Raw genomic sequence first — 27,740 nt, forward strand, 5'->3', positions numbered from 1 at the left:
AGGGGAATTTATCAATTGATAAATTCCCCTAAATTAATAAATAAATAAATAAACACTTTTCTTGGGAGTTTAATCCTACTTTTCATTATAGCTGGTTTATCATTCTGTTTTCCTTGCTTAATTAGTGAATAATCAGTTCTTCATTAGATTTGGAATCTTGATTTAGACAGGACTTGAAGTAAAACTTAACTCTGTACTGAAGATAAAAGCTTTCTTAATTGAGACGATGCTATGTAAATCTTACAATCCATCCTGGAAATCTCTCTTTTTAGATGACAAGTAACTCATGCAGCAGTGCACTGCAGTTTGACAAGAAATTAATATACACTAGTATTGTGGCATACTGTTATTTCAACAACTTCAGTTAATAAAAAGCTGGCTTTGTCTTTCAATTATGTGTATATCGCATTTTGCTCTTATGTCATGCGTTTTAGTGTCACATTTTGAAAAACTAATTGCATCCCAAAAAAATGGGGCACTCCATCCATATTTCCATGCACTTTCAAACCAGTTGTGTTGAAACAAAATCGAGTGACAACTAAGGAAGATGAGCAGTAACCATTTATGTTCCTTCTTCACAGGCATTTTTTTCTGATGTCTGCAAAACTTGTGGAAAGTAGTGTAGGCTGCTAGCTTTTTCTGCTTTTGCCCTGAAAAAGTGGCCAGCTTCAGATGGGAACACAGAAAACAAACTTCTCCTTTTGGGATTTGTCTGCTCTGCATCTCCCCCATGTGGGTCTGACCAAGAATCTGTGTTCTGCATACATGGGATAACATGCACTTCATGTGAAAGAATTGACATTGAGAAGACAGAGAAAGGCTTCTCTTTGGGAAAGGATATAACCATCTGGCCACTTGCATGGCAAGAGAATTTCAGTGAGGCTTTGTGTAACTGTGAGGATATAACTGTAATGCCTTCATTCACCGTGTTGTCTCCAAAGCAAAGTCCTCTACATCTTCACTCATCTTCTTGATAGGAAACTTCTGGTGTCCATAAGGGCTCATGTCCTGCTGATTGCCCCTGTGCTGGTTGAGTTGAGCAGCAAAAATCCAAGCACGTCAACAGTTCCACTGCATCTGCACAGCAATTAGTGAATGAAAGTGATCTGTAATGCCAGAAAGTACAATCTGATTTCAAATGAAATATTCCTTTGTACTTTCAGAAGCACCATTATTGATGTAAAAAATTTATTTAAAAGTAAAGCATTGTATTGTTCTTTGGGTTAAGAAAACAGCATGTCCTACTTGCTTTTGATTCCTGAAAAGGAGCCTGTCTATGTTTCCCTCTGATTTTATTGTTAAGAGAATTTGACTTATTTTTACATCTTCATCACACACACACAAAGAGCTGTTATAGAAGAGAAGTTCTTCTTGTCTTATTGCAGGGTAACACTCATTCTGGAATACGAGTTCTGATGCTTATTCTATTCCTTGGAACAACTCATTGTATGCAAGTATGCTAGAATTAAGTTTATTAAGCAAAGTGAACTTTACCTCCCCAAGCCTGTTTATGTCATGCAATCTGCCTCATTTATATGAGAGAGTTGGGCTCATATTTCTTCTTATTCAAATTGCTGTCAGGGTTTCTTCCATTAAAAGTTGCTTCCCTACATTTCCCTTTAGAAGAGTACTTTGGAGAAAACAAAGTAATGCAGGAGAATCATATACTTCAAATGCTTTTTCTGCGGTTTCTTGCCAGCCAGGCAAATACAAAACCTGCATTTTTCCTTCTTGCTCCTGCCCATTTCTTTCATCTCTTCCCCCTTTTTTTGCGAATGCTCAGTAGCATCTTAACCACCCTTCATAAGAAGAAATGTAGGTTCACTATTCCTGGATAATTTACTTCGCTGTCAATTAGCAGCCTGACATTGATTTAAAGAGCACTGGTCCTAATTTCAGCTTCCTAAATACCATTTTTTATTATGTTTTGAATGTAAGAAGCTCTGTAATTTTGTAATATAAATTCTGATGTATGCACAAGAGAGATTCCTAGGGTGTTCCACAGGCTTGCAAGAACTAATTATTCCACATTTTCTACTGGTATTCTGCTGTAAGGTCCAAAGATTACATATTCTGCCCTGAAGAACATATAAGGAATGGTGAGATAAGGGATAAATCTACCAAGAACTAGAGCATTTATGAAGGGAAATTAAATACATGATTCAGATTTGCACTTCAGAGGTGGTTACTTATAATTTATTTTTTGTTTCTTGGAGTTGAGGGGCTCTAGCCTTTTAACAAGGAAAGTCTGCTGTGATGTCGGTATGTAAAGGATTATATACTATTGTTGCATGCAGAGAAATTGCAGAGTAACTTGGGAGAAATAGAGAGTGAAATTAAGAAACATTAAGTAATGTGCAGAGGACAAAATGTGAAGCACCTGAAGTAAATTAGGCATGTGAAAGCCTTGAAATAAAAAATATTGAATGGAAACCTGACCTAGAATCTGAGGCCACTTCTAGAAGAATTTTTAGCCTGTCTGGTCACTGTCTGAAGCAAGCAGTCTGGAGATGCTTGAAGTGACAGGCTATGAAAACAGCTCAAATTACAGGCAAAAAATAGGATGGGACAAACATTGCTAAAAGAAACATGCGAGCAGGACTTTGTAATGGAATGCTTGGCTTTTAATTTCTGGCATCAGTTACGTACTCTGGGCTTGTTTGGTGCTGAAATGAAGGTGGCAATATTGCTTGTTACTGATGTACTTATTTTCTATTCAGGTCACACATTTGTTTGACAATGGAGGGACTGTCTTCTTTGCTATTTTCATGGCAATCTGGGGTAAGTAAATTTTATTTATTTATTTTTTAATTGACCTGACCCTTTTTGAGGATTACTGGATGAAGAGATTATAGTTAATAACAGAAATTAAAGAAGGATTAAGTCTTTATTGCATAAATGTTTCTTTTTTCCCTGTTTTCATCCACTTCAATTAGTGTGCTAGCAGTAGTTGACAATAATACCCTTTATTGCTAATATAATGACTGTTTTTAGTGCCTTAAGTGTTTTTAAGCCAGAGTTTTATATCATGCAGGCAAACATATGGGATAATTTCATAGAAGCACAGAATCCTTAGAGCTGGAAGGGACCTTTAAAGGTCATCTAGTCCAACTGCCCTGCAGTGAACAGGGAGACTATGGCTCCATCAGGTGCTCAGAGCCTGTGACAGAATTCTTGAAGAATGAATGACAGTGCTTTGCAGAGCTAATAAGAGGATAATAAAGATTTGATTATAGATGTTTACAGCAATTTATATATCTGTATTCCAGTTCTTAGTTGAAATAACACATTCATTCTGACATTGCAGGGAGTGAAGCAGGGTGGTAACCACAGGGTCTATGTTGAAAAGGAATTACTAGTAGTAGTTTCCTCTTTTAGAAGGTCAATATAACACTGCCACGCAAGACAGATGTGATGTTTCTGGCATAAACCACTTGATGGAATTAGTTTTCACTGAACCTAATTGTATTTTGCCAATGGAAAGTAGGAACGACTGGAATTAGGAGCAGGAGATAATTAATTTCACCAATATAAACATTTGTCTATGTAAACCATGAGATAATAACATCAGATCACATACGTATGCCTGAATTGAAGCCAGCTATTACAATTCTAAATAGTCAAACAACACAAGATATCTTTATTTACATAAAATGTAAGAATAAACAGTAACCATTCTACTTAGAATGAAGGGTAAACATGTTACAAATTTTACAGCCATGCCTGTTAGAAGCTAAAAACAATAAGCAAACATAAAAGACATACCAAGATAGCACAAGCCATATGCACACACATGCAAAATTCATATCTAGATTGTTAAAAATTAACACAACTGAAGGGCATCCTTGGGGCCCCTCCCAACCCAAGGCATACTTGATATCAGCTCTGCATTCTAGGCATTCTGACATCATAGTATCAAGCATGTATTTCATGTGAGTAGCTATTTTCTGGGCACTTCATTCTATTTGTTTTGTCTTTTGTTACATCTGTACCTCTACTGGTAGCTGTCTTTTTCATTTTCTTTCTTTCTACATAGATGTTTCTGGAGATTGCAAACAGATAAACAGCAGTTATTTGCATCTTATTGCCATATTTTTACTCATTAGCTGGACGAAGCACGTGCTTTTTAGGATATCTATGTGCATGGCAGTGCTAATTCCTTCCCTTTCACACTGAGACAAGTATTTCTTCTGTCTAATCTTTACAAAACGTGTTGCGTAATTTCCACAGGTCTCACCTGTAATGCAAATAACCAATCAGTTTGACAGATGAATAGAGGCTTGTCTTTCATTTTTCCCTTTGGTAATGTTTTTAATTGTAATCACAGTCAAAGGTTAAATTTAGTTCATGTTACTCAGTAGTTCCATTTTCCAGAGCAAACTTCAACCTCTGGGTAAGCCAAGTCAAGCTAATTCTTTTTGTATTATTCTCTGTGGAAGATACAAATGTAGAGCAGGAAAATTAATGTCTTGATTCATTAATTGGATAGGAATGATATTTGGATGGAATAGTTTCACCTTGAGGTCATTGAATTTTAGGGGAAGAAGGTTGTACTGACGCTAACATAATATTGCAGTTCTAGCCAGAGTTTGTGCTGTTACAATGTCTGCATTCTTGTCCAAAGTTACACAAGGGAGAATTTTACCTATGTGCTATTTCTCTGTATTTTTTCCTAAGAAAGCAAGTCTAAAACCTTCCCATGAAAACTGTAAATCAGTCATCTAATTTCAAAGCAGAAGAGTGCTGCTGTGCCCCTGGGCCCTGCACTTAATATGTCAGTGTTGGGACAACAATCGGGAATATAATCCAAAGCCAGCATTATGGTTCAGAGTGGGATGGTGTCATGTCATCCATAGGGATGCTGTCATGTGGGCACCCTGCGCTGTCTTCCACTGCCATGACTGCTGTGCTGCATTTGCCATGAGGAGCAGTCCCAAAACTCGTTTCATGTGGTCCAAGCGAGTTATCTAAGTGGAGAACTGTAAGAGTCATATGATTATCGTTTTTATATTGCTTGAAAAGTCTTTTTTTTACTCATGGGGGCAGTGGGGTAGGCAAAGGTCACAGTTCAGCATTTGAGGATAATACATCCTCCCAGTAGCATCCATTCAGTATGATTATGGTGGTCCATTCAGTTTGTTTATGGGTGGTCCATCTCCAAAGCTGCTTCCTAATCTGACTCTCTGGCAGCTTTCAACTGTTGTGTTTTTAAGCCAGAAAGGACATATTGCCAGAGTTTAGTTTTGATTAGATTGTGTATGAGAAAAAAATGTGTTTAAACTCTTGATGTTTAAACATTTTAAAATAGCTCTGGGAGCATGAATGTTTGGAGACTGCGTGATAACACTTGAGTACAAGTTTATACATATTCATAGAAAAGTCAAAAGATACCAGATGTGATATTATTCCTTGATATTTTGATATTTAAAAACAGTCTGTGATGAATGATGGGAAAGGAAGGGAGAGGTGTAGAGTCATGGGGAGAATAGGTTAAGTTATAATTAAAAATAAGGGAGAGTACTGTCAGATAAAAATTAGTTTGACTGTACTTGATGATATATTTCCCAATATTTCCTTAACTATTTTCCAAAAAAAGTTAGACCAGATCATTTAAATGATTCCATATGGAAATAAGGCATGAGCTTATGCAAAGTACTTGTGCTGCTTCTTACCTGGGCCATTTCTTGTATCATCATAAAGCCTTCTGTGGGAAAATGATTCAGACCTTCTCTTATCACACAGAAAATGTCCCATCAGACCAATTAATATAGATCCCAAAATTCCAACAGCAATGCCAACTATAATTCCTCCTTTATTGGTTTTGCCTAGGAGAGGAAAAAAAAGGACAAAAGAGTTTAAAATGGCAAAAACTTGTATAATCAGGTACTTAACCTTCACTTTATGGAAGTCAAGGTTCTCATGGAGGGAAATCATTAGGCATCTGAAACACTTTGCATATGGTGAGGAAACCAACCTCTCTGCAGAAATTACCAGCCTTTGTAAAGGAAAACAGACATCTCTATCTTTGATTTTCAGGGGAATGGGAAAAAAAGGGGGAGGAAAAAAAAAAAGGCCAAGTGAGTTTTCAGCCTAATTTAATTTAATTACAGAATCAAATACTACCCTTTTGTTTAAAGAAATAAACAAGCAACAGTCACTCTCTGAGTGCATTTATTTGAAAGAATTTAAACCAGCAGCTGAAATTGCAACCTCTTAATTTCAGATGACTAATTTTCAAAGGTAAGAAGACCCAAAATGCTTTTTGTACCTGAACGGTTCCCAGAATAACTGCATTTCTCCTCAGGCTTCGTGAAAATTTTCTTTAAGCACTTCTCTTTCTGATGAAATTGAACTGCCTCTCCCCCCACCCCCCCTTACTCTTCAGTCACATTATTTAAAAATAGGGTATGCTGTAATTATTAGCACTGTGATAGAAAATGTAAAAGCCTGATGCTCCTTCAGCTTTTAGTACACACTGTACTGCACTGGATACAATGGATAAGCCTTTCAGTCCTCTGTGAAAAGCTTGAAAGCTAATTAATGGCAAAATTAGTGTAACTAGTGATCTTTTCTTTTCCTAAAGACCCAGCTTGGAACAGTAGGATAGAGAAGTGTCATGGAAGCTTCAGGCTCCATTGTTTTCCCACGCATACTCAACTTGATAATTAACACAAAATGAGTAATTCCTTTGGAAATATTTAAAAGAAGCCACTTTTAGTCATAAAAGTTTCTGAACTTTAGTAAGTTGATGTGCTACACATTTAAAACGTTGTTTCTGTACTTAGGCTCTGTTGGTCCACATCACCACCCTTTGTACTGTTTTATTGCTTGCTTTTCCTTCCTTCACTAGTTGTCCACACTGAGGAGTGCTGGAATTGAGGGAATTGGGTGCTGTAAGGTTGCGTATAATTCTTTAAATAATAAAAGTGCAATAAGAGTCAGCCAGTCTATAGCTGAAATGTGAGAAAACTGGTAAGAGATGCCAGAGTTTTGTTTTAGGTGCATTTTAGTCTATACTAGGACACCTATTAATTTATATAACATATGTAGCATCCCATTCAGTGTTTGTTTTTAAGAAAAAGGTTTGATTTCATTATTAGAAGTTTATTATAGGGTCATAGAATGACTTGAGTTATAAGGGACCTCAGAGATCATCTGTTTCCAGCCCTCTAATTAATCCACTTTAGTTTGTCTGTAGCTATGTATTCACCTTTATCGGTCTCTTCTTCGTTAGACAGTACAGTAGAAGTCTTGGTAAAATTATGCTTCAGATCTGCTGTCTGCTGAGTGATGTTGACGTTTGGTGTAGGACCATCCTGCATCACTATGGGGGATTTCAGAGCAGTGCCTGTGAGGAGTGAGGTAGAGATCGTGGAAGCGCTGTCACTGGGGAGCGCTGCAGTTGGACGGGTGCTGCCTGTGAGTGCAGAGCTGCTTGGTGCCACTGTGAATGGCACACCAGCAGAAACCACAGCAGCATCTTCGGTTGCTGTAGAAAAGTCACCCGGCGCTGTAAATGTTGCTGAGGATATCAGTATTCTCCTCCAGTTCAGGGCAGAGCTATTTGTTCCATCTTTTGATGCCACAGTGAACACTGAAGGTAGTGTGGTGCCATCAGTGGATCTCAGAGGTGTGCTGACTGGCTGGCTGCTCATCTCTCTTCTCTCTGTTACATTCTTACTGGCATTGACAGTTGCTCTACTTCCAGCAGAGGGAATTGTGGCAAGCAGAAAAAGGAAAGTGATCCCGCAGGAGGGTTGCATGGTATTGACTTCAAAAATTGTTTTGCTATATGGAAAATGTGCAAAACATTATTTTATTCTGCAAAACAAAACTACACATTTAAGATGCAAATAAGTTTCTTTAAAAAAGGTGGTAGGCTGTAAAAGTCTCAGTAGTTGACCACATGTTGATGCTGAAAGTTTTATATCAAGTGTTAAGGACTTTAACAGTGACTCAGAAGAGTACTGATTGTCAACAACTGCTTTTTGTACACAAATAAAAAAAGCTTCTATGTTTCTATAAATAAGCTTGATGCTATGAGGGGAATAATCCAAAACCACTTTGTATAGAAAGTAGTTGGATGATGCACTTTAGGCCGTGGTAGGAAGAGTGGAAGTGCTAAGAGCATGCTCAAGAGTTATATTATTATTCCCTCTCCATTGGGAAGAATTGTTGTAACAATTAGCCCTACAATTTGGTGGGTAAGGTTTTGTGACCCTGAGCATGGAGTGTCATCCTAATGTTGCCCTTAGAGCTTAATATGCAAATAGTGCTATTCCTATAGCATTATTAGTGGAAAACAAAGTTGTTCTGTTTATTTACTGGTGCTCATATTGATCAGCACCAATTCAGTGGAAATTAATGTATTGAGTGGCAGTAATAAAATGGAATTAAGCTCCACTTTGGTTCCCAGTTTACCTAGGTTGGCTTTAGCGTGAGGAATGAGACATAAGATGGTTACCATCGTGTTTCTTTAGTGGATTTTGCACTCTGCACTTGTTTCTGTGCTGCAAGGCTCAATTAAAAGCTACTGGTGTACATGCACACGTCTGCTCACCTGCACTCTTGAGAAAGTCCAGACTTAGTCAAAAAGGTTGCATCAAAAATCATTTGAATTTCTTGTGAGAGAATAATCTCCAGAACTATAGATGTAAAGGATTTTTCTTTGTATGTTATTAAACTGAACCTTGTACTTTTTACTTCTCTCATTACTGTAGTTAGAAAATGATTTATCTAATAAATGATATAGCTTAAACAATTGACACAATGAGAAAATTCTTAATGGCACTTGTTTCTTGAGGTCTGGAATAATGCGTTCAGGTTTGCAGAGACTGCATATGTACTGAGCTTTTTAAGTTTTATCAAACCATTTTTTTCCTTTATATTGGAAAAAAATAGACAGAACAAGTATAAAGCAGAGTATAGAGAGTTTATCATTTCCTAATATCCAGAAAGAAGCGGAAGTAAATGATGGTTCCAAAAGTGTACTGAATGTTTGTACCTGTGGCTGCTGGCTTTGAAATTCAGATTGCCTTTCAAGGATTGAACACTTCTAAATTTAATGAGCAATGAATATTGCATTTTCAAACTTCAATGAATTTATGTATGGAGCTGAGAAAGTGGTTTATAAGTTTTTAGTACATTCTGAAAAGCAGTATTGCTATTATGTAGTATAGATGAGCCAGCACTGCTTTCTAAGTGTGCATTGTCTGTACAACTAAAAAGCTCAAATGGTAACAGGGCAGCAAAACCTTTCATTACAGAAGTTTGGCTTACATTGACATACAGAGTTCTCTACACCCAGCATTTAAAAGGGACTCTGAACTGACTCAGAGGTATGCTCCATGTAGAATTTGACTGCAATAATACCTCAGAGCTTCCCAAATACCATAGAAAAGAATAGTGCAGTTATTAATTAGATTTGCTACTAATAAGCCTTAAAAACACCCCTCAGACTTACCTTGGAGCTCTGCAAAATGCAAGTGTTGGAATAGTGCTGTGGCAAGAGTGCAGCCAGCCTGGTGGGAGCACCGGAGTGCAGGAGCTGTGCATGTGACAGTGTCACACTCGTCAGGAATGCACAGTACAGGTGAAGTGAGGTGGGGCAGTGCTTTGCTGAACACAGTCTGAGAACCGGCCTGAGCAGCTTCCCTGTCGTCGTGAGCCAGCTCTGTCATTACGGGGTTCCAGAAATTGCAGTGTTTATGGTAAAAGGGGGTATGTAGTCCTTATTGCTTAATCCTTTGGAAGTCTTTGGACCCTTTGTGAAGGGTGGCTGGTTTTGTAAACCATAGAATCTATTGTTCCTTGTAGTGTACAGCTAGTAATTTAACAGAAGGCAGCTTTCTGTTAACACGAGGTTTTCTAATCTACACTTTGGGAGGTGAAAAGTCTGTATAATATAAAGTAAAAAAGGTTATGCTAAGGAAAGCATGCTGTTGTATATTGTTATAAAATGAAGACTAATGTGACGATCTAGTCAACCCATGATTTTTTTTATTCTATTGTTCTTTGCATGTATTTATTCTAGACTGGTATGGTATGTGGTGAAGAGTGACTCAGAAGCGTTTGAGTGGAATGCCATGCTCTGTTATCTGCATCCACTTCAGATTTTTAAAGGATCAAGAGCAATTGCTATTTCAAAACTTCTCATCAAGAGAAGGGTTGAGGATATGGTGTACGAAGGAGATGTTCTTACGGGACAATTAGAGGCATTGTCACAACATGCTGCAGGGGTCAAGTGGAAGGATTTCTGTGCCAGGTTCTATCCTTTTTATTGCTTCTTTTGGGGTATGAGGCGTTGGTCTGTAAAAGGAAGGAGGACAGAGCCCAGTACTGTGGGTTTTTGGTTTTCTTTGGCATTCTCATAAAGGAGACTTCCTGTAGTGTGTCCCAACATCCATCTCATACTGATTGTCGTGTCTGGGTGGACACGCATTAACAAGATTGCTCAGGGGATCTGAAAACAAACACCAATAATTTGCATCCAAATTTGTATCATAGGCAGCATTAACTAAGTGACCTGGAGTTAATATGCTAGGTTTGACATTGTGCTTCCTGCTAAAGCTCATACCTTATGGTTCTGATACTTAAATATAAACGTAAATAGTTGTATTGTGTTCGAAAACAGCAAGACCTTAAAAAGATTGCAATTCTGTTCAAGAGTAACTGTTGCAATTGTATGAAAGTCACTAAGGCTGCCTTCAGCTTTAGCACTGGGCTTGTTAGGGTCACTCGTTTGTTAGCAGTTCAGTTCACCTCCTATTAACGGCAAAATCTGTTTGCTCAGGTGACTTAGAGCCTAACGAGGAGGTGCTCTGTGTCTCAGTTCTTGGCTAAGTGTCACACACTTGCATTGCAGCACCAGGATGCTGGCCCTCTGTTCCTGGAAGGCAAAATCTCCAGCAGTGAGCACAAGTGTTAGCAGATGGAGAGCTGTGGCCATATGGAGACAAGGTGGCTGGGTACTCCAGGCATGGGAGATGAGACAGAGCTGTCACTCAGCTGTAGCCTATGTGTATTAAGCAGCAGTTTCCAGTCTGAAAACTGTTGCAGTAGTCGCTGTTGTACCGAGTTTGTTGGACTGCTTTTATTGCATAGCCTTGCTGTGATGAGTCCTACTGAATAATAATAATTTTTTAAAAAAGAAAGAAGTAATGCAGCAGAGTTTTCAGAAGGGCCTAGCTGTTGCCAAGCTCTTCAGAAGGACGGTGGAGAAGGTCCCCTAACTACTTACAGAAATTCCTCCGCAGTGACCTTTTAGGAGCACACCACTCAAGTTGTCATGATGGATCTTCCGCAGCTTGAGAAGAGGTGTGTTCACGAAGAAATCTTGGGTTCTCTGGGCGTTGTTCTGTTTCTCTACTGTCTGGTTTCCATTCATAGCATTTAACAGCTGCCCTCTGTCTTTTGTTCTCGCCAATTACAAGGTTTTGTTATACTGCAGATTGCTTCAGAGAGCAACCACGATCTTTTGTCTTTCCTAAGCATCAAACATTGTCCTCTGTATACTGGAGAATAAGGACTGAGGAAAGAAAATACCACAGGGTTCTAGTTCAATACAGGAAACGTTGGTGTAAGGAAAGTAAACGTAAGGAAATGCAAGAGAGAGAATCTCATGAGCAGAAGGGTTGGGCAGAAACTGCCCTATCAAAGCCTTTTTGGATCATGGGTGTTGTTGTTGCCTTGTCCAGACAGATTAGTCACCTATTGTACGTCTTGTTTTTCTGCACAGGTGATTGAAAAAAGTCAAGGCTTAGTGATTTCAGGGTGAGAGATGAGTCAGGGAGAAGTGCGTAGCAACTGGGAGCTGGAAGGGCTCAATGGCAAGGAGAGTCAGATGGTAATGGCAAACCAGAAAAGATGCAGGCTTCCCACGGAAATGATCAGTTGTTTGGTTTCCGTTCCACTGGCTCGGGGAATTTATATCAGCTGGACTGAAAATTCATTATTTTATTTGTCATAAATGGGCCTTTTCCTTAACTTCTTATGCCTTTGAGTGTAATTATGTGAACTTGATTTATGCCATTGCAATCATATCTGTTTTGGCACAAGTCTAATGGATGCTTTCTAGAACAGGCTGGCATAGAGGAACTTCCAACACTGTTTTAAGGAATGTGTTGTCTATCTCCTACCTGTCTGATCATGTAGAAAATTGTTCACTTTCTGTATAGCTCCTGAGTCCTTTTAGAATGCCTGTTGGGAATGGATTTTTCTTGCAAAGATGCATGTGTTGTAACATTCCTAAGTCTCATACTGTATTGGCTTTAACATCCCTTCCAAAGACAATGAGAAAAGGTTATTTTTGAGTTATATTATCCAAGAGCAAACCATACTTCTACCTAGCTGTGTACTTTTGTTGTTAGGAGCACACAAAAATTAAATGCAATTGGTGGAGAATACAAGAACTACACTCAGAGAGACGTAAAAGCATGCTATTCAGAAATAATATTCAGGAACAAGTTTCTCTTATTCAGACATCCCTGGTTGCTGGGTAGCAGTATGGATTAAACTTCTAACTGCTAGTCATTGCACTTTGCAATAGCATATGGGTAAATCATATCTATCTGCATCTATATGTATATATATTTAGAGGGATATTAAAAAAGAAAGAATGTAGAATCAGACAATCCTTGTTCTGAGCAGTGTGCTGGCTAAGAGAAAACTAGTTTTCTCAGTCCCTATTTGAAATCACTGTTTTCTGGGGAAAAGTTGGGCAAGCCCACATTTTGTAAGGTTCTCACCCAAACAAGGCATTTACCCTGTATAGCTCTTGTTCTCTACTATGGTAAAGAATGGGCAACCTCAATGGCAAACTTCAGTGTTTGGAAAATTAGTTATTTATTGCTTGTAATTATTTTGGTAGGACCAACCAAGAACATATAGCATGTGAACTTGATTGATTATGACTTGACATGATTATGATCTTGCACACAGATAAGAATAATTATTTAAAGAAATATTTTAGAAGTGAAGATACACCAGTAGGAATTGGTTTAACTGTGAATGAGGCAACGCTGGTTTTATTTAAACTGAATAAAATGTAATCAGAATCTAGCTCTGCATTTATAGATATCATTGTGTATATTTGTACTTTCCTTCAGAGAAAGATTTTAAACCATGCAATATATTTGAACAAAATTAAAAGCAAATTAATCTAAAAGGGGTAGCAGTGTTTCATATTAACAGGTACTCTTTGTACTGATACAGCAGAAAACAAAATAATAACAACAAAATAAGTTTTAGATGAACATCATATAATAGTGTTTCAGTTTTAAGTGTTTATCATGAAGTTACTTACAGTTTTCAGGTTCTATGGAGTTATCAGACAGAAAACATCTAAGGAAAGTTGTGGTGTTATAATATATTCATTTTCTTGACTTCTGCATGGACTTCTTTCTTTCTGTTTCCATAACTAAATGTAGTTGATGATTTGATGGTGATAGGAGGATGGTTACGCTAGATGATCTTGTAGGTCCTTTCCAACCTAGTGTTTCTATGTATTTCCACAGCTACAGTCTTTCTGGAGTTTTGGAAAAGACGGAGAGCTGTATTAACCTATGACTGGGACCTCATAGATTGGGAAGATGAAGAGGTAAGATAAATTGAAAGGAAATCTGTACATTTTGCAATCGGCACTACTCAAGCAAGTGTAGATAGCAAATCATACTGAATGCCAGCCACCTGCCATTCAGATTATATTTGCAGTTCTTCATATAGTTGTAGAATAAACTCCAATATATTTTTACATTTATTAAAAATGCCCTTTGAAAAAATCAGTGGATTTTTTTATTTATTGTTTTTAGTTTACAAAAAGTTCTTTAACAGAAATAAAATGTGCGAGCTGTAATAGCCAAAATAACAAGGTGAATGCTTTCTGAGAGAGTTCAAGGTTAAGCTTTGGCCTACTCCTGGCAAGCCCAGCCAGTTCAGGGCTTCAAGTCCTGAGGAGGAAGTGAGTGGTGTCTACGGTGGACTTTAATATATACTGGGAAAGAGGAGAAGGATGTTTTTTCTACAATACATGTTTGTAAAGAGCATCCTAGTGGGGCTCTGGATGATCAGGCTGCCAGATTTAGCCACCCTGCTAGGCAAAGATGCAATTACTAGCAGAGAACAGAAACTAAACTCCAGGAAGTGAAATAATGTACATAACAGAGGACAAGAGCTGCTACCAATGTCAGTGCAAATCCCTGCAAGATTTTAATTCTGTGGACTTGTCAAGTTCTAATCCTTGGAAGTTCTTAATCCTGTCTAGAAACAAAAGGAGCGCAAGCAAATGGTCAGAGAGTGGATTTTAAATCCTTCTGAGAGTCGTAACTCACTCTTTGACATTCTGCTATCAGCTTCAGCAATGATCAAATGATTTTATTACTTCATAAATCATAGTGAGGATAGCTGTAATGTAATCTAACTATATTGTTGATTTACATGCAGTATAAGTCAATAGAGACTTTATCATAACTTGCTTTATAGCTTTCCACAGACTTGTAGATATGAGCTAGTAGTTTTTAAGAACTGCTTTCATACCACAAAAAGCACCATCATAACTGGCATTAATTTATACAATTCTTACCAATTTCTGCAGAGAAACTAGTGTTTAAACAGCATCATGACCCATGGTCCTTCTTATACCCCCACAGTGTGGGGAAGGCTCATAGCATCTCTCTTCTTTACTGGTCTCTTGCACCTTTCCAAAGGATTTTCAAGATAGAAATATAATTTCTTTTATCACATACTGCCTGATTTTTGGTAGTTCGATGAAATAAATAGTACAACAAATGGCATCTCTTCTCTTATTCTAGGAAGAACTGCGACCCCAGTTTGAAGCAAAATATTCCCAAGTGGAAAGAGTAAATCCCATCACAGGGAAACCTGAACCTTTTCAGCCTTTTCCTGACAAGCTCAGTCGACTGATGGTGTCTGTCTCAGGAATATTCTTCATGGTGAGGTTTAATAACATTGGAATTATAGCTTTTAATCTTATCCTGATGTAAACACTAAACTAAGTCCTTAAGGTGTTGAGATTAATGGATTTATGTAATAACATAAGTAAAATGATCAGTTCAATCTTACTGCTTGTGTAGGGATCTCTGTTTTAAGAGTAGTGATACTGTTATCTTGTAGAAGTACATTAAAGAAATATTTTAATTCAACCATTTAATATTTCAATTCTCACCAAATCTCCTCCCAAAATGGATGAGAATCTTTAAAACTCCTGTTATTTTATTAATTCAGTGGAGGATATTTCCAGTATTGTTTTCCTTGTTCTAATTCTAATCTATTTACCTGTAGATTTCACTAGTCCTAACTGCAGTTTTTGCAGTCGTGGTGTATCGCCTGGTAGCCATGGAACAATTTGCTTCCTTCAAGTGGTATTTCATCAAGAAGTATTGGCAGTTTGCTACATCTGGCACTGGAGTCTGCATCAATTTTATGATCATCATGTCACTCAATGTTGTAAGTCTTCAATTCATTTAATGGAAGGATTTATTTAAAACGAGCAATTCATACAAGGTCACAAACTTCACTGTCTATCAGGAATAGATATGTGCTGTTTTTTCAGGGATTTTTCTCCTCTTTTAATGTTATGCTTGTCAGTGTTTACCTCTACAGCTTATTCAGTTTGTCACTAGGCATCTTTGATTATTTCACCAGTCGCTGTAGTACAACAGTGTGATGCTTTTGACATTTGCCTTCTAATTTTTCATGTACCTTTCATAAAAAGCCAGTTCTCCAAATACAACTACCTTATTTCCCTTTTCTGTCTTTTCATTGTTGCTGCTTTTTCATCCCCCCCTTCAACTGATGACTTCAATCAATGAATTGATTCTTAATTTAAATGCAACTTGGATGTCACTGTTGCTCAGATGTGGAAAGACTATGATATATATTTCTTGTTTCAGCTTTTCCTTTCAAGTAACAGCACAGGCTTAATCATTTGCTGTGGTAGCATGGTGTACATTAATATAAACAGTATTACTGCATTGCTGCAATAGCATGTATCACTTTCCTTTTCTTCTTACCTATTGGTGTCTTAAGAGGAAACAACGAGTCAGCAAGCAATGGCTTTTATCTCTGTTAATGACATTGTGGGCTTATTGCAATAAGAATGCAGTCTTCAAAATAGAGCTGTCGTGTATGTATTTGTTACTACATAAGCACTTCTACATCTTAAAAAGCACAGCAAAGTTATGGACGAAGTTAAGACCTTGTCTTCTGTTCTCTGCCCATATCATTTGGTGCTTCACAGCAACAAAACACCAATGCCTTTGTTGTTTCCTTTGTTCTGCATTTAACATCAAAACAGACAAGATATACTGTACTTACCCCATCTCTGCTCTCTGTTTCAGGTGTATGAAAAGGTTGCCTATCTCCTGACAGATTTAGGTATGTAGGTCTTTACTACTGATGTGGCCCTTACTAGCAATGTCATTTATGTTCATATTTCCATAAAATAGGTGTATGCACAGTAAGATGCTGGCATTTCCCTAAGCAAATTAGTATTATCAGGTAAAGAAATGTTATGTTTTAATTAAAGAAATAATACAAAAGAAAGTAAACATCATATAATCATAGAATGACCTGGGTTGAAAGGGATCCCAAGGACCATTGAGTTCCAGCCTCCAGATTATAGTTCTACTTTTCTATGTTGTAATAGTTTAAAAAGAAAAAATGGCTGTGTTAGAACAAAAATCAAAGCATTTTCTTTCTTAAAATGCTAGTGTTTCATCAGTTCTTCCCAAATGCTCTGTTATTTGCATGTTTGGTTCTTTATTTAATTGGAAACTTGTTTTGGAAAAATTGGTTCAGATAAGGTAACTTTTTTTTTAAACTTGGAAAATGTAATGCCACAAAATTTAAAGTAGCTCTAGTTCCAATGCATTCCAAATTTATGCTAAAACAGTTATATTATTCAGTCATGTATGTGACGCTTTCTCATTTATTGAAAACAAATTATAGACAACAGAAGCAAGCCTTAACTATGTGAATATATTACCTTCCAGTATTTTTGTTACATGCTGTCTTTTCAGCCCCTGTGAAATTATGCAGGGGATCGCCAACTCTCACTGCTTCAATTTAACAGCTCCCCCTTTTGGTTAAAATATTGAAGAGCCTCGATTAAGTAAAAAGCTCAAAACTTTGTATGAAGTTGCATTAACAGGCAGTTGAACAGGTTAGAAAGATTCAAAATTTGTAGTCAATTTGTTTAAGTTAACAAAACGCTTTAAAGTAGTGGTTGTTTTTTTTTTCAAATCATTCTTCTTTCCCCGCTTAACTAAACATTTCAAATCTACTACATTGTTAAAAGAGAAAGGGAATGGTAAAGAATTATTTTTATACATGTGACCTGATGTTTTCTCAGAGTATATTAAAAATAAAATCTAATTTAATTACATTTAAAGAAAGCTTACTTGAATTAGGCATGATGGAACATCAGGTGGCAGGAGAGAGGTAGCTCTTACTAAAACTTTCTGCTTTCAAGAGCAAATGGTCATCCTGACTTTTGAGAAACAACAGCATCCAGATTTTAAACTAGTACACTCCAAATCCATATACTGATTTATTGCAAAGCAGACTATCTTTATAGGTAAAAAATCACATAGTACAAACAATAAGTTCTGAATCTTGTGATCTTGTACTTTGGTATTTTAACAAACCCGCTATATTACAAATAGGATGCACTGATAAAAGAAAAATTTTTTTACAAAGAAGGAAGGTAATTTTAATCATTTCCACCTATTTCTAATACAGAAGTAAATCATTCTGCAAATGATAAGGAAAAACACCCAAGTTAGTGTAGACCCACACAAAATACCTGCAATCCTAATGTACATGTCTGCATTTATTTCCAAAGAAAACAGAGATGGAACTCCCCTGTTTTCTCATTGCATTAAAAACGGTTTGACTTCACAAGCATCATAACAGAGCAAGTCTGAAGGAGGAAGTATTGGTCTTACAGAAGTATTTAGAGAGCAAGGTGCTCGAGTGAGAAGCCAACTGACTGTTGGTTGTCTCTTTTCCTCCTCCTTTCCTTGGGAGTACTATGGCTTGAAACCATCTTTAGTTTTTCAGATGATCTCTGGGCAGTTGACATAACTCACTTTCATTTTTGTTTATATAGTGTGCACTGTGTCTTTCCATAGAGCACCCAAGGACAGAGTCTGAATGGGAAAACAGCTTTGCCTTGAAAATGTTCCTCTTCCAGTTCGTCAACTTGAACAGCTCTATCTTTTACATTGCCTTTTTTCTTGGCAGGTAAGTTATCTTTCCTAACTCATACAGAACCTGCAATCCTCGGTAACTGCACAGCTTTCAAGAAAATACACTAACAGTTTGAACTACAAATACAACACAGTTTCTGAGGATAACAGCACAAAAATTATGTTTGTAGCAGTATGCAAGAATTAAACTCCTGAAATTTCAGAAACTAGACAGCAGTAAGTCTACTTTTAAGCAGATCTAAGTAACTACAAAACAGAAATTCAGAACTTTTGAAAATACAGAACTTACCTCACCATATCTCTGTATTCAGCCTGGCACTGATACGTTTCATTTTTTTCCCCCCTCACTTATTCTCCTTTGGTTTTATTTCCAAGGACACATTTCTATAAATTTAGAATGCCATTTAAGTTCAAGACTGTTTGAAAGAAAAAGAAGTGAAGTCTGTTGGTAATGACTGAATGTTATGTCCAGCAATGCCTTTGTCATACAGTTTCTAGACTTCTTTATGCCTTGCTACATCTGGTGTCTGGTAGGACAAGGGATGGGGTTTTTTTCCCCCTTTCTCATCTGTAATTTTAATTGAGATAGTTAAGAATTTTGATTTATTAATCAAGAGTCTCTTAAACCTCTTGAAAAGTTTTGTTGTGAGAAGTCTGAAAGCTTATCCACATCTCTTTTGTCTGTGGGTGCAACCCAGTGCACGTTTCACTCAAGCGAGCAAATCTCTGTGCTGCAGCAAATTCCTACATATTGCAACAGCTTATCTTCTTAAACATAGATTAGAGAGTTTGAGTATCTGACATCTAAAACCTCTGAAGCTAGGATTTTCATCCTGGGCATAATAAAAGCTTAGGATTTCTTGCAAGATGATGGTCTTTTCCCTTGTTTGCACTCTGAAGCTCCCATATCCTACGGATCTGTGTGATTTAATCTGTCTATATTTCATGAGTTTGCTCAGTGGATATTGTGAAATAATCTGACTGATACAGCATGGTCTTGGAATGTCTACTAAGCAGAAATCTTATTTTCCAGATTTGCAGGCCGCCCAGGAAAGTACAACAAGCTCTTCAACAGATGGAGACTGGAAGAGGTAAGCAATCCTGTTTTATGTTCCTGAGAAATTTCCATGAGTAAAAAGGAAACAAGTGAAGGACATGAATTACATCCAGTTTCAAAAATTTACTATTCCATCTAAATGCAGTGAAGAGTAAACTATGACTTACAGCAAAAGATAAGAAAGCAGAGATACTAGTATCAGATTCCACCACTAAATCTGTTCAGACCTAGATAAGAGAAAATATTGTTATTTTGAAATTAATGCAAAAAAACCCCACTATGTCATTTAACATGTACCTAGCCCACATAGCCCACTCCAGTTAATCAAAAAATAAAATGGCTAGAGGTTGTTCCATTAAACTATGTATCTGGAGGTTAGCAGTTTCTTTTCACCATGTGTATTTTGGTGTTCTCCATTCACCTCATGAACAAACAGAATTCTCTGACTTAAGCCACTGATCCTTACCTATTTCATTTCAGTGTCACCCAAGCGGCTGCTTGATAGACCTGTGTTTGCAGATGGGAGTTATTATGGTTTTGAAACAAATGTGGAACAACTTTATGGAGCTAGGCTATCCGTAAGTACCACTGTCAGTATTTGTTTCACAGACAGTGATTGCAAATTAGTGTTAATTCAGCAACAGGGAATAATATTTTTCATACAAGCAGAGGGTAAAATACAGCCTTGAATTATCATCTTTTATCATCACTAATTATGAAGATTGTGTGCAACTGCATTGCTGATCTCTGAAAACATTTTCAGAAGGAAAAATGAGCTTCTTCAGCAAGCTCACATTGTGTAGTATCCCTCAAAAACAGTATCAGTACTAATTTTCAGCCTTCCCTGAAGGGTGACAAGGAATTATTACAGGTATTTACATAATTTTATCATATTTTGCCAGAAAATCTATTTCAAGGAAATGACATGCTTAGAGAATATATGTTTTTCAATCTCACCATACTGTACTGTATATTTACTCCCAAGGGAAACAGCATCCATGCCCTGAAGTTTCTCAAGGTCCATTAACCAGCTAAATTGTTTACTGTGAGTTTATTTTCCATAGTAAAAAACAGAGCTGTTCAACTACTAAGAGACTGATGGCCCAAGAGTCTTACAGTTCTTCAGAAGCTGGAAGAATATATTTTCAGTAATAAGTTGTACATTAGAGATTAATCATTCTTAACCTTGATAATGTCAGGAAAGATTATGCTCAGTGTGCAGTCAGTCTGCAATTTGTGCACTGCATTGTTGGGAGAAGCAAATGGCTGAAAAGAATAAGCCTTCTTGAGGTAACAGACTTCCTGACTTCTCAACCCAGCACTGCTTCAGCTCTTCCTAGACTTTTAGAGTAGGCACGTTCCTTTCCAGAAAGCTATGTTATCTTTTAACAAAATTGTGGTTTGCAATTGCAGCCTTTCAATAGGAAATGCTAAGTACTAAGTCAATTGCAGAGAAAAAAAGCAGCCTGTTAATAAAAATACTTAGATTATTTCTCATCTTTAGTCTCTTCTTCCAGTAATATCTAGAAATAAATAATAGCCTTTGATTGCCACCTTTGTCAGTACTACGTAATATTTATTCCTTTGTATAGAACATTTATGTATGAGTCTATTATTTGTGATTTATAACTACTTTGTGAAAGGACCTTTACAGACCTTCATGAAAAATAGTCTTCAATAAATATATGGCTTACACAGCATCTTTTTAGATAACATGTTCTGCTTAAAAAGAAAGTTCCATAGATCTAAATTTTTAGCATCTAAATTCTTAGGTTTGTCCAAAAAAATCTTAGGTATATTCTGCTATTCAATATACCCTAATATTCCTAGTAAGCTCTACTTATTTCATCTGTCTCTTACAGGATTAAAAATAAAGCATTCTTTGTTTAATGATTTCTGTATACACTGAATATATATTTCCTGTTCTTTTTTGAAAATGCAATGCAGGTAAACATTTAAAATAACTAAAAACTCAATGCAAGGAAACTAAAGCTTCTGAAAGGCTTATTGCAGTACCTGACATGCTACACTGAATACATATTTAAAAACCGTAATACTAGGTTGAAAACTTCTGAAACTTCTCTTACACAATACTGTAAATACTTTCATGTAATACCTAAGTAAACCCCCAGATGCCATTCAAAGCAACAGCTGTTAGTATTGTAAGTTACTGAGTCAATACAGTCAATAATACTCCATTTCTCTAATGCAGTTTGTTGCAGAATTGGTGGTCACGACGCAAAATGAAGAGAAGAGGACAATCAATGGAGCATAAGATTTCTCTACCTCAGTGGGAAAAAGATTGGAATCTGCAGCCTATGAATCTCCATGGTTTAATGGATGAGTACTTGGAGATGGGTAAGAAGTTTAGAAACATGTCACTTTATTTAAAAATAAATACATCTATTTCAAAATGTTTTTGCACATCTAGTTACTAATCATAGAAACGCTTACCTTAGTGTTACAGTTTGGCTTCACCACCATCTTTGTTGCTGCCTTCCCACTGGCACCTCTCCTGGCATTGCTGAACAACATCATAGAAATAAGGTTAGATGCATATAAGTTCGTGACTCAGTGGCGAAGACCTATGCCTGCAAGAGCAACAGATATAGGTGAGAGAGTCAAATATCTATCACTGTCAGGTACAATCCTTCTTTGATGTAACTTGGCCCTTGCAGTACTTCATGTGTCAAAAGCAATATCTATGAGTAGCCTGCAAATAACAGGGATATCTTCTCAGCAGGGTGGGCTGCACTGTAATGTGGTATTCAGGTGGAGCCTGTAGCAGAGGGAGCACACAGACTTGGCTTTATCTTGACTAGTTTTTCACAGTCAAAAAAACTTTCTTAAGAAGAAACAAAAAGATTAGGTCTAATAATGACTTCAGTATCACTTGTATGACTTCTTATGACTAGTAAAAACCAGTCACTTTGTCATTTCTCTTGTTCCTAGGTATCTGGTATGGGATTCTTGAAGGAATTGGAGTGTTGGCTGTCATCACCAATGCCTTTGTTATTGCCATTACTTCTGATTACATTCCACGTTTTGTCTATGCATATAAATATGGTCCCTGTACAGATCAAGGATACAGACAAGAAAAGTAATGAAGATCTTTTTCATGTATTTATGAATGTTTATCTCCATGGAATTACACCTTTTCTACTGTCTGTGTTAACATAGTTCAGCAGCAACATTCCATCTTTTACATCTGCACAAACCTTGGGTGTTTAATGTCTGTCTTTGTATGCTTAATGTCAGGCATTCCTTCATCACTTCCTTTCTAAACGCATACAACAAATGCAAGACATGTGCAAGCTCTAGGCTTTTCCTAGATGAGCTGTTCTCTTCTGTGATGCTTTTGGTCTGCATTGTTTTGCTAAGGGAAAAACCAGGCCTGTCTCCCCAGATGCTTACTAATGTTTCCACACTATGGGTTCCACATTCTGTGTTTCCCACTGTCTTTCATGACCTTTTAGGTAAGCAAAAAAAAAAAATCTGTGTATCTACTATAGTCATGGGTATTCTCCTTTTCATTTGGAGATCAGTACTATAATGTACTAACATGGAAAGTACAGCAATAATAGCAGAGTAGCACAAACCTAAGCTGCAGCAAATGAGAGCAAGGCCAAACTCAGCAACCAAAGACATAAAAACAAAGGACTGCTTACCTTGGGAAGGCCTCTAGTATGTAGGGAACTCCAGCAAAACAGCTTTGTTGCCTCCTGCCAGCCCTTAAATGAGTGCTGGAAAGGGGTGGCTCCTGGCTCCACCCCTTCCAGTCACTCAGGTATACTGCATGCACCTGCGCTCCCCTGGGCTGGCCCTGTCTTCTCACCAGGTGCCCAATCACCATGATTGTGTTTTCTTAGAGTTTCTACTACAAGTGCCTTGTGTATTTTCTTGTTGCTCTGTTTTGTTGCTGCTGTTTTTTTAATGCTGGAATCATGGTTGCCTTGAGAAAAGGACTAAGCACTTTGCTAATTCTGCAGCAGTGATGGTGCATCTCAAGCAAGTTTAATTTCCTCATTTTCCCAAGAGGAAGTATAACAGAGAAAACATCACTGTTTGTCTAGCAAGGCAGTTCTGTGGTGTTCACAAGCTTTGTCTCAGCCACTCTACAGGGATCTGTCAATCCTACTGTTGTTACTTCATATTTAATGGTTCAAAAAAGTTTTGCATCTCTTATGGTTTCCCAGGATGAGAGAATTTAGGGGCAGAAAGAATAGGGCAGGATATAATAAAAAACTACAATAGTGGAAAAGTGTTTACTGCCCCAAGGGGATTGCCAGTTTAACAAAGAACTGAAGAACCCTAATTATTTTTCCTGTAGCAATTTTAAGTGCCACAGCAAACCTGAATATTCAGTAAATATAATAGATACCTTGTGTGTTTAAATGTTCTTTGTTTTCCAGGGTGCCTGTTGTTACATTATAGGATGCATATCATAGGAGAACAGGATGGCTTAGGTGCCAGTAGTTCTTGACAGATGTAGAAAAATTTCACTCCTGTAATCATAACTCAGTGTGCTTATGTCATTTCTGTCGTTAATACCAATGACTATTACCTTTAGGATGGCTATGTGATATATGTGCAACTCTTACAGTTGGTCAAAACTCATCACTGGTTCCATTTGTTAAATCTATGATTTTTTTTTTGCTGTAAGTTGTATGATTGTTAGCAGTGGCAGACTTGACAAAAAATCTTTTTTGTCTTTCTAGCCATATTCCTTAGTTCAGTGGGTTTGAAAGGTAACAGTGAAGTATACCATAGGAAAATGGTTTGCTTTGCAACTGCTGGTAGATGAGCCACGAGGAATAATAAGGACAAAAAAATGCAAATTGTTCAAAAGAGATTTATAAATCATATTTAGTATCTCAGAAACAGAAATGACTTGATTCACAGTATGTGATAGCATACAGCCTTATTCTTTATGCCTGTCTAATGAATCAAATTCTAACCCTATGTCTTTGCTTTCCAGATGCCTAAAAGGATATGTCAACAGCAGCTTATCAGTGTTTGATTTGAGTGAACTTGGAATGGGATATTCAGGATACTGCCGGTATGTTTTGATGTTCCCTCTGCTTGTACTATATATAGACACTGAAGAGGCATTAAAAGGAAAGTGGGTGATTAAGCTAATAGCAGAGCAGTTTTGCATTTGCCTTTGTAGAAGTATGTGAGTTAAGTTTGTTCAACACAGAAATGTCAGATGTGAAAGGTGTGTTGTAGGATGCATTACTAAGACAATGGAAACCCGTGTCATATTCTTAGTTACTTCGGGATTACTGGAAGCCACGTGCTACTGGCCTGTAAGAATTATTTCATGTGTGAGTTTCCACAGCTGTAAATAAGGCTAAAAATTCTCATTTCATTCTTGCTCAGCATTCTGAGGTCTATTCATTAAAATATGCAATAAAATGTTTGTTATGGCTCTAATCTTGCCCAGATTTCCAAATATTATGCATGATAAATATGAGAAATCAAGCACAAAAATTAAACATGACTTTATATTAAGTGCACCCTTTCTTGTTTTGGATTTAGTTTTATGGTGAAAATTACCTCATACCAAAATTATACAACAATCGTTACTTTTCTGCAGGCCTTGTCATCAGAATCTCGACTTCTTATAAGCAAATATGAGAACCAACTTAGAGTCAATACACTTGAACATGATACTCTAAAATAGTAGCTTTGTAACAACAGAAGAAAATGTTTATTCTGTTTTTGTTTTGTTTTTTGTTTTGTTTTTTTAAGCAAAAAACTGACATCTTAAAAGTTGCTATATTTCACATTTATATTGTGGACTATGATCTTTCATTGGATTCCTCTTGAAATATGCTTTCAAGTCAAGTTCTCTCCTTTTAAGCAGCCCTGGGATAAGCTTGAGAGCTTTTCGCCACATTCAGGTTTTTGAGCACAGACTAATTTACAGTGATTATTTTTGCTTTACAGGTACAGAGATTATAGAGCCCCTCCCTGGAGTTCAACTCCCTATGAGTTCACCTTGCAGTTCTGGCATGTTCTGGCAGCACGTCTGGCCTTCATTATAGTTTTTGAGGTTAGTCACAGAATGCAACAATGCTCTTCTTCCTTTTTTACAACTGCAGTTGATTTTTTTTATAATAGTCTCATAAAGAGAGTGTCACTGTCATTAATTGTTTGTTCATTATAGTACTTGAGAGAAAAAAAGTCACTCTCCTCAAAATGTTGACAATCAGCTACTTCCAACTGAATTAATGAAACATGCACAGCTTCTGGAGTCCCCCCAAATCCTATTTTTTTAGCAGCCATCTTATAGATCATGATAGTTCACAACTAAACGTTATTAGAAGTTATTAGAAATTCAAATGTGTGCCAGGAAAATGATACTGATGTTACTCTGATATAACAAGCATTGATGAATGGCAGTGGGTGTCATTTTTTCCACATGAACGAACTCATTTATGCAGCTTTGCCTCATACTCACTTCCATATCAAACATCATTTGTCAGACTGTTCCCCTGCTGCCGTCTGCCACACAGTGACAAAATGTACCAGAATATTGGTGGGAAGGTTCAACCTCTACTGCCGTGCCACCAACATCCACCCTTGTGGGCCAGCATAATTAAATAGAAGGCATTACTTTCAGAGAAGCCCTTGTATATCTTAATAGAGATTAAAAAAGAATAATTGTCTTTCAGTCATGAGTCAAATCACAGTTCCAAATCTGCCACGGACTTTTAGACCCCAACATTTGATGCTAGGAATGAGTGCTGATGTGTGTATGAAGCCATGATTTTTGTTCTTCTTTTCAGCACCTCGTTTTCGGAATAAAGTCTTTCATTGCTTACCTGATTCCAGACATGCCCAAAGACCTGTGTGACAGAATGAGGAGAGAGAAGTACTTAGTCCAGGAAATGATGTATGAGGCTGAACTAGAGCATTTGCAGAGAGAAAGAAAAAAGAATGGGAAACAGTATCACCATGAATGGCCTTAGTCAATACCATGCTGCAACAAAATTGCTGTTTAGAACTTGAAGAGCGGGATTTCGAAATGAAGTCAGTCTTGCATCAGTGTGTGCGATGCAAAGTGTATATATGCTCTTGTTGGGCTGTGCAGTTGCAGGCTTTGGCGGGAAGTGGAAAACAGGTGCTTCCAATGAAGAAAATGAAGAGCCTTACCTGTAAGTGGTCTGTGAGGTGAGCGCCCAGGAGAACTGGCACTCAGGAATGTGCAGCAGATTAAAAATTTGGACACTGATTTTAAAATGGCAATGAGTTTTTATGCTGTTCATGAAGATGCTAACAGCGTAACAAAAATAAAAAATGACCTATAAACATATATGGTAAGGGCATGATTAAAATTACATGATATCCACTACAGCTTCTGATTGCTCAGCTGCATCTGTAATGCCTCTGAAGAAAACAAACAAACAAACAATTGTTGCCTTTGTGGCCATTACTTGATATAAAAGATATTCAGGCTTATTGTTTTGTCAGGTTTGTCCTAGTCTCTTGTTGAGATTGTGGATGTGGTCCTACCCTAAGGACTGGGTATATGGCTGCTTAATATATACTATGCAGTTTAAGATTTGCACATCATTGTCACTAATCTATCCTTCTAGTTGAAAACCAAAAATTCTAAATTCAAAGAGAAAATAGCAGCGTTAGAACGCATTGCATTGCCCACATTGCAGCTGCATTTGAAAATGACATGGCTGTGAGTTGTCTTTCCGCTTTTTTTTTGTGCAGAAAGGCCACCTCCACACACATCGAGGATGAAAGAATTGTCATTTCCATGCTCTGCTGTAGCATGCGGATGTCTAACTGTGTTACTGTTCTCTTTGACCTGTCTGAGCAATGATTCCATGACTTCACCAAATGCTAACTTGAAATATTCTAATGCAGTGCAAATTACTTCATTCTGAATAGACAATAAACTATTTATAGTATGCAAGCTTATGCAGATATGTATCAGACATACAGTATAGCATTTTGACTTGCTTGTTCAGGGAAGGAGAAGCTGAGCACCTTATAACAATGCTCCTCTTCTTGTAACAGTAAGTGTTCCTGTAACGTGCACTTCTTTTATGGGGCTAAATGTCAAAGTATGGGAATTAGATCCAGGCAGATGTGTATACAGATTGTATATAAAAGCACACACACACAGTGGTTACTTTTAGATTTTTTTTATTATTATTTGTATGCCTTCTTACAGTCTGGGGAGCTCATTGTATGAAATCACTATAAAAAAAAATAGACACTCCTGTAAAGAACCAAATTTCAGGTTTTTTGTGCATACAGTGTAAGTGTTGCTTATGGTTATAGTCACATTTTGTTGATGAAATTGTCTCTTAACATTTCATGACGTGTGAAAAGATAAGCGCTTAGTTTGAAAAATCCAAGCAAGCGAGTAGAGTTCATTTGCAGTACAGAGAGTGGGGAAAGAGTGGTAATTGTCTCCTTTATCTGGTACA

At 37.2% G+C, this 27,740-nt stretch overlaps 2 protein-coding genes across 2 annotated transcripts in view; one reads left to right on the forward strand and one right to left on the reverse strand.

The window, feature by feature from the left end:
- ANO3 (anoctamin 3) overlaps nt 1-26,938 on the forward strand; it is a 166,687-nt gene extending 139,749 nt beyond the window's left edge. The window contains exons 14-27 of the mRNA XM_065755419.1: nt 2,721-2,781; nt 13,515-13,597; nt 14,808-14,948; nt 15,298-15,462; nt 16,356-16,392; nt 18,150-18,261; nt 19,261-19,318; nt 19,765-19,862; nt 21,497-21,642; nt 21,744-21,896; nt 22,237-22,384; nt 24,263-24,343; nt 25,237-25,342; nt 26,079-26,938. Of these exons, the coding sequence (XP_065611491.1) occupies nt 2,721-2,781; nt 13,515-13,597; nt 14,808-14,948; nt 15,298-15,462; nt 16,356-16,392; nt 18,150-18,261; nt 19,261-19,318; nt 19,765-19,862; nt 21,497-21,642; nt 21,744-21,896; nt 22,237-22,384; nt 24,263-24,343; nt 25,237-25,342; nt 26,079-26,261 (1,572 nt within the window). The 3' untranslated portion in view covers nt 26,262-26,938. The remainder of the gene's footprint in view (nt 1-2,720; nt 2,782-13,514; nt 13,598-14,807; nt 14,949-15,297; nt 15,463-16,355; nt 16,393-18,149; nt 18,262-19,260; nt 19,319-19,764; nt 19,863-21,496; nt 21,643-21,743; nt 21,897-22,236; nt 22,385-24,262; nt 24,344-25,236; nt 25,343-26,078) is intronic.
- Nucleotides 4,785-9,521, reverse strand: MUC15 (mucin 15, cell surface associated). The gene is made up of 4 exons (XM_065755765.1): nt 9,464-9,521; nt 7,211-7,788; nt 5,673-5,825; nt 4,785-4,979 (listed from the first exon to the last, which is right to left on the reverse strand). The coding sequence occupies exons 2-4, from the start codon at nt 7,761-7,763 to the stop codon at nt 4,819-4,821; spliced, it is 867 nt and encodes a 288-aa protein (XP_065611837.1). The 5' UTR covers nt 7,764-7,788; nt 9,464-9,521; the 3' UTR covers nt 4,785-4,818.
- Nucleotides 26,939-27,740: the final 802 nt, after the last annotated feature.

Source organism: Cyrtonyx montezumae, unplaced genomic scaffold (assembly GCF_038088225.1).
Source record: "Cyrtonyx montezumae isolate F1298 unplaced genomic scaffold, pur_monq_1.0 scaffold_10, whole genome shotgun sequence".
Lineage (NCBI taxonomy): Eukaryota > Metazoa > Chordata > Aves > Galliformes > Odontophoridae > Cyrtonyx > Cyrtonyx montezumae.

Bases quoted from the DNA above. Each gene is read 5' to 3' on its own strand.
- MUC15 (XM_065755765.1), bottom strand. From the start codon at position 7,763: ATGCAACCCTCCTGCGGGATCACTTTCCTTTTTCTGCTTGCCACAATT. The intron at 5,826-7,210 runs GTGAATACATAG...TTCCTCTCCTAG, and splicing joins CGAAGAAGAGACCGATAAAG to GCAAAACCAATAAAGGAGGA. The intron at 4,980-5,672 runs GTAAGAAGCAGC...TGACTCTTACAG, and splicing joins TGATACAAGAAATGGCCCAG to TTCTCCACTTAGATAACTCG.